This window comes from Eimeria maxima, genomic scaffold (assembly GCF_000499605.1).
Source record: "Eimeria maxima Weybridge genomic scaffold, Emw_scaff1502, whole genome shotgun sequence".
NCBI classification, from domain to species: Eukaryota; Apicomplexa; class Conoidasida; order Eucoccidiorida; family Eimeriidae; genus Eimeria; species Eimeria maxima.
This window is the reverse complement of record NW_013564451.1, coordinates 1-6,513: the sequence shown is the minus strand read 5'-3', so window position 1 is coordinate 6,513 and position 6,513 is coordinate 1. Positions and strand designations below refer to the sequence as shown.

General features: G+C 48.0%; 1 protein-coding gene across 1 annotated transcript; it reads left to right on the top strand.

Annotated features, from left to right (window-relative positions):
* Positions 1-578: 578 nt before the first annotated feature.
* On the top strand, positions 579-5,219 carry EMWEY_00053240 (hypothetical protein, conserved; the record flags this gene model as incomplete). The annotated part of the gene is made up of 6 exons (XM_013479989.1): positions 579-2,746; positions 2,984-3,063; positions 3,230-3,328; positions 3,426-3,517; positions 3,672-3,813; positions 3,925-5,219. The coding sequence occupies 6 exons, from the start codon at positions 579-581 to the stop codon at positions 5,217-5,219; spliced, it is 3,876 nt and encodes a 1,291-aa protein (XP_013335443.1).
* Between the last annotated feature and the right edge of the window lie 1,294 nt (positions 5,220-6,513).

Genomic DNA, 6,513 nt, shown 5'->3' with positions numbered 1-6,513 from the left:
AGCAGCAGCAGCAGCAGCTTGGACTCAACAACAAGCAACACAGCTGCTGCTGCTGCTGCTGCTGCTGCTGCTGCTGCAACAACAACCACAAACCCCAGCCACCACCATAACCACCCCCCTGCTGAGGTCGCACCTGCGTATATAAATATATTTAATTATCTTTCTTTCTTTTCTTTCTTTCTTTTTTGTCTTTATAGACATAAAGAGGTATAGGGGCCCCCTTTTTCTTCTTTTCTCCCTTACCCTTTTCTCCCCTGTCGCGGGGTGTATGTACAAGGGGGGGCCCCCCTGGCTGCATGCACAGATTCTTTTCCTTATATCATCGTCTTTGCTGTTTTATTTGATTATTTACTTTGTTTTATTCTTATAGGGCCCCAAGGGATACTTAGGGGGCCCCTCTGCAGCAGCACACAGACTAGGGGGGCCCCCCTGTCGCCTACCACCATCTTAGTAACACCAGTGGCGGTACCCTCCTGTAGGGGCCCCCTTGTTGTTGGCGGGTATTAGAGGGGCCTCCAGGGGGCCCCCCACCTTAGAAGGTCCCTCTTTCTTCTGCTGCAGACAGCAGCAGCAGACAAATGGAGGAGAGGGGCCTCGGGGCCCCCCGCCTAAGCAGCAGCGGGGGCCTCCTTGACCGTATGCATAGGAGGCATGAGCGACACGGGCTGCTGCAGCAGCAGCAGCAGCTAAGCAGCTCGCACTCTGTTGCTGCTGCTGCTGCTGCTCTTGAGTACATAGAAGATGACGAAGACAGCAGCTATACAGAACATCATCGCTTTGCTTCCCGTAGATATAAGTCTTATGTTGAGCTGCAGCAGCAGCAGCGGCAGCAGCAGCAGCAGCAGCAGCAGCAGCAGCATTGTATATCCTTCGTAGACAGCGAAATCGAAGAACTTAGAGAGGCATACAAGAAGGTGCGTAGTCCTCCAAGCAGGGGAGGGACACCAACAGCAGCAGCAGCAGCAGCAGCAGCAGCAGCAGATATGCGGCAGCAGCAACAGCAGCAGCAGCGAAAGTCCATGGTGCGAGTTAGCAGCAGCAGAGATAAGAGAGGTGCTGTATTTGCTGCTGCTGCTGCTGCTGCTTCGCCGGATACAGCAGCAGACACAGAGGATTCGCGGCACATGACTGCCTCGACACGAGGCAGCAGCAGCAGTAGCAGCAGCAGCAGCAACAACAACAACAGTAGAATCAGCAGCAGCAGCAGTAGCAGCAGCAGCAGCAGCAGGAATCCCTTTGATGAGATACCCGTGGCAGTAGCAGCAGCAGGGGAGGAGCCAGCTCCCTTCGAGGCTTTGCTGCAGCGTGCGCTGCAGCAGGAAGCAGAGAGCAGCAGCAGCAGCAGCAGAGGCGTCGCCTCATCTTCCTCCCTTATGGAGCAGCAGACAGAGCAGCAGCAGCAGCAGCAACAGCAGCAGCAGCGGCAGCAGTGCCGCCCTTTCCTTAGAAAGGGTACTAACCTACAAGCATGGAGGGCCCCCTCTGTCTGCGGCAGGAGGGGCCCCCCTAGAGGTGCAGCAGCAGCAGCATCAGCAGCAACAACACCTGAGTCATCAACCCTTCAAGGGGAGCTGCAGCATAGTCCAAGAGCAGCAGCAGCAGCAACCGCAGCAGCAGCAGCTGCTGCTGCTGCTGCAGATGCTCGTCATAGCGGTGCAGCTGCAGCTGCAGCAGCAGGACCAGCATCGCCAACAAGCCGAAGACAGCAGCACCAGCTGCAACTGCAGCAGCAGCAGCAGCAGCAGCAGCATAATCACCGCGTTGCTGCATCTGACGGAGAAGATGAGGATGACTCAGCAGCAGCAGCAGCAGCAGCAACAGCAGCAGCAGCAGCAGCAGCAGCAGATGAAGCAGCAAAGAGAGAAGCAGATTGGGACACCCGTCTGTTTGAAGACACCCCAACGACGAGGAATCTGCTGCTGCAGGGACGGAAGCAGCAGCAGCAGCAGCAGCAGCAGCAGCAGCAGCATAAGCAGCTGCTGCAGCAGCAGCAGCAATTGATGAGGATGCATGACCTACTAGATCAGCCAGATGATGCAGAGGATGATGATTGGCTAGGCGAGCAGCTGCAGCAGCAGCAGGAGGAAATGCAGCAGCAGCAGCAGCAGCAGCAGCAGGCACAGCTGCAGCAAGGTAGACATTCGATCTCCTCTAGGAAGCAAGCATCATCTTCAGCAGCAGCTGCAGCAGCAGCAGCAGCAGCAGCAACAGCAGCAACAGCTGGTGCTGAGGATGGAGCATCGCTGACGTCCCCAGACAGCCCACTGCAGCGAGGCGAAGAGCAGCAGCGACAGCAGCAGCAGCAGCAGCAACAGCAGCAGCAGCAGCAGCAAAGCGAGGATGAAGAGGAAGAGGAGGAAGATGAGGCAATTGACCGTCGAGTATTCTCCCTGAGGCAGCATGCAGCTTCCAGGCAGCAGCAGCAGCAGCAGCAGCAGCAGCAGCAACAGCAGGTGCCGCAGCAGCAGCAGCAGCAGCAGCGTCACGTAGAGGAAGAGCAGCAGCAGCTGTCTCCTCTGCATCGTCCTCGTTTAATATCCTTTGCTGATGAATTTGGTGCAGCAGCAGCAGCAGCAGGAGCAGCAGAACCAGCAGCAGCAGCAGCAGGAGCAGCAGCAGGAGCAGCAGCAGCAGCAGAAGGCAGCAACAGCAGCGGGGCGCTGCAGGTATCTGCTGCTGCAGCAGAAGAGAGCGAAAGAGAATTGTTTAAATCAAGAATGGAGATCCTTAAGTTACAGATGGGAAGGTAATAAACCCTAAACCCTAAACCCTAAACCCTAATTCTAAACCCTAAACCCTAATTATAGACTTTAAACACTTATTATACACCATAAACCCTAATTATAAACCCTAAACCCTCTTAAGGGTATCTATTGCAGCTATGAGGGTTTAGGGTTAGGCTATTATTTACCATAGGAACTCCTCCTCTCTAAAACCCTAAACCCTAAACCCTAAACCCTCGTGTGCTGGGGTGTATCTGCAGATTGAGGGAAAGCGAAGATCGTCTAAGAAATATTTCTGCTGAACTCCGTCAGCAAAGAGCTGATCTTGAGGCAGAAAGGGGTAAGGGTTTAGGGTTTAGGGTTTAGGGTTTAGGGTTTAGGGTTTGGAGATGTGCTGTAAAGGTGATGAGTGCATTGCCTTCGCAGCAACTGCAGAAGCCACACACCTCCCAGCCTCGGAATTAGGGTTTAGGGTTTAGGGTTTAGGGTTTAGGGTTTGTGTGTAGGCCGATTACATTCAACTATGAATGAGCAGCATCAGCAGGCGCTGCAGGAGATAAGCGCATGCAGGCAGCAGCTGCAGCAGCAGAAGCGTCGTCTTGCAGGTTTGTTATCCCTTCTTCTCCTCTTATTAGGGTTTAGGGTCTAGGGTTTAGGGTTTAGGGTTTAGGGTTTAGGGTTTGGTGTGGGCTCTCTCTGCAGCGGAAAGAGAGCGACTGCGTGAGGGTTTGGCGCAGCAGCATCAGCAGCAGCAACAGCAGCAGCTGCTGCAGCAGCAAGTTGCAGATTTGAAGGTGCGTGGGGTTCTAGTTGCTGCTGCTGCTGCTGCTGCTGCTGCTTTGCTGCTTGGAGAACTTAATTCCCGTTCTCTCTCGCTGCATTTGTTCGTGCTGCTGCTACTGTTGTTGCTGCTGCTGCTGCTGCTGCTGCTGCTGCTGCTGCATGCAGGAGGAGCTACAAAGCCTAAGGAGTCGGTATAGATCAGCACACAGTCGTTGGGCAGCAGAGAAGCAGCAGCTGCAGCAGCAGCTGCAGGAAGCAAAAGCAGAGCTAAGGCTTGCTGTTGCTACAGGAAACCCTCCGCATGCAGGTATGAAGGGTTTAGGGTTTAGGGTTTAGGGTTTGGAGTTCAATGTGTGTGTGTTGGGGCTTTTGTAGTATTTTCTTTTTTGTGTCTTTGTGTTTGCTGCTTCTTGTGCAGCAGCAGCAACCACTGCTGCTGCTGCAGCAGCAGCAGCAGCAGCAAAAAGATACCCAGGGAGGCCCGCGTCTGTATCTGGGCGCAGCACACCCCTTTCCGCCCGCCGCCAGCAGCAGCAGCAGCAACAGCAGCAGCAGCAGCAGCAGCAGCGGCAGCATAGAACACATACAGCAGCATCTGCTGCTCGTCGGCGGTCTAGCTTGAGCAGCACGAGCAGCATCCGCAGCAGCAGCTGCTGCAGCATAGCACACTGGGAGCAGCAGCAGCAGCAGCAGCAGCAGCAGCAGCAGCAGCAAGTAGATTCTCCTCCAATGCTCTCTCCTTCTGCATTAGATGGCCCTGATTGGCAAGACACAGCAGCAAGCATGCTTGAGCAAGACTTGTGTTCTGCTGCTGCTGCTGCTGCTGCTGGTCCTGCTGCTGCAGGTGCTAGTGCTGCTGCTGCTGCTGCAGCTGATGCACCGTCTGCGTTGGGTCGTCTTGCTGCTTCTGTTGCAAGTAGTTTACGACAGCAGCAGCAGATGCAGCAGCAACAGCAGCAGCTGCAGCAGCAGCAGCAGCAGCAGCAGCAAGGCAGCACAACTTTGCTGCCTGCTGCTTCCTTTATATCCCCTACAGATTCCTTTGGTCGTCATAATCCTCAGCAGCAGCAGCTGCTGTACGAGCAGCAGCAGATGCTGCAGCAGCAGCAGCAGCAATTAATGCAGCAGCAGCAGATGTTATTACAATTATCTCAATCTCTTGCTGCAGCAGGAAATACATCTATATCTAAACCCCATCAGCAGCTGCTGCAGCAGCAGCAGCAGCAGCTGCAGCAGCAGCAGCAGCAGCAGCACGAAGCATCACAGAGCAGCACCTCTACTAGGGAGAGCAGCACACACCACAGCAGCAGCATTCCTCTAGAGGCGGAGCCGTTGCTGCCTCCTGAGGTAGTAACACAATTTGGTGTTTTTCCTGTTCCTGCTGCTGCTGCAGCAGCAGCAGCAGCAGGTGCAGCAGCAGCAACAGCAGCAAGAGGAGCAGGAGCAGGAGCAGCAACAAGAGCAGGTGTAGGAAAAGGAGCAGCAGCAGTAGATACTGCTGCTGCTGCTGCTGCTGCTACTGTTACTTCAGCTGTGCCGCATGCTGCAGCAGCTACTGTTGCTGAGGAAACCCATACTGTTGCTGCTGCTACTGCAGCAACTGCAGCAACAGCAGCAACAGCAGCAGCAGGAGCAGCAGCAATACCGCAGCAGCAAACATATCCTCAATCTGATGGTTATGACCTAAGTAAGTACTGTCCCTTACCCCTTTAAAACAGCAGCAACAGCAGCAGGAACAGCAGCAGCAACAGGAGGAGGAGCAGCAACAATAAATATATATATATAATAATTAATTTGTGCATGCAGGAGATAAAAGAATTATTTATTCTAATGGTATGGAGAGGATAAAGACAATAAATAATATTTCTTTTGTCTTATTTACTAATGGAGATATAAGGATATTATTACCTACAGGGGTACAGGTAAATAAATAAATAAATAAATATTATTTATTTATTTATTTATTTATTTATTTATTTATTTATTTATTTATTTATTAATAGCAGCAGGATTTGTTGTAGTAGTAGCAATAGACGAATATTTTTTATGCACTTTTTCTTTTTTTTTCTTTTTATTTATTTATTTATTTATATTATTTATTTATTTATTTATTTATTTATTTATTTATTTATTTATTTATTTATTTATTTATTTATTTATTTATTTATTTATTTATAGATTTAGTGATGGGCAATTGGAGTGTATATACAGCGATGGATCTGCCCAGATAATATTTGCCAATTCAATAAAAAAAATAATAAAAAAAATAAATAAAAAAAAAGAAAAAAAAGAAGAAAAAAAAGGAGAAAAAAAACAAGAAAATAAACGAGAAGGAGAAGAAGAAGAAGAAGAAGAAAAACAAGAAGAAATTATCTACTTTCCTGATGGTATAATTATATTAATTCTGCTGCTGCTGCTGCTGCTGTTGCTGCTGCTGCTGCTGCTGCTGTTGCTGCTGCTGCTGCTGCTGCTGTTGCTGCTGTTGTTGCTGCTAATTTATTTCCTTTTTATTTATTTAATTTAATTAATTAATTAATTTATTTATGTATTTATTTATTTATTTATTTATTTATTTATTTATTTATTTATTTTGTAGGTACAGTCCAAGTAATTCCTTCTGGAGCTGTTTCCTCTTAATCTGCATGCGGAGGAAAAAAGAAGAAAAAAAAAAGAAAAAAAAAAAGGAAAAAAAAAGAATAATTAATTTATTTCTTTTTTTCTTCCTTTTTATTCTTTTTTTTATTCTTTTTTTTTCTTTTTTTTTTCCTCCCTTAATATATATTTATAACTTTATATTCTTTTTTATTTATTTTATTTTCTTCTTTTTTTTTCTTTTTTTTTCTTCTTTTTCTTCTTTTTATTTATTTCTTTCTTTTTATTATTTCTTGTCTTAATAAGATAAGAAAAACAAATATTTATTTATTTCTTTTTTCTTCTTTTTTCTTCTTTTTTATTTATATAATTATTTATTTATTTATTAGTTATTAATAGCTAATATAATTAATTA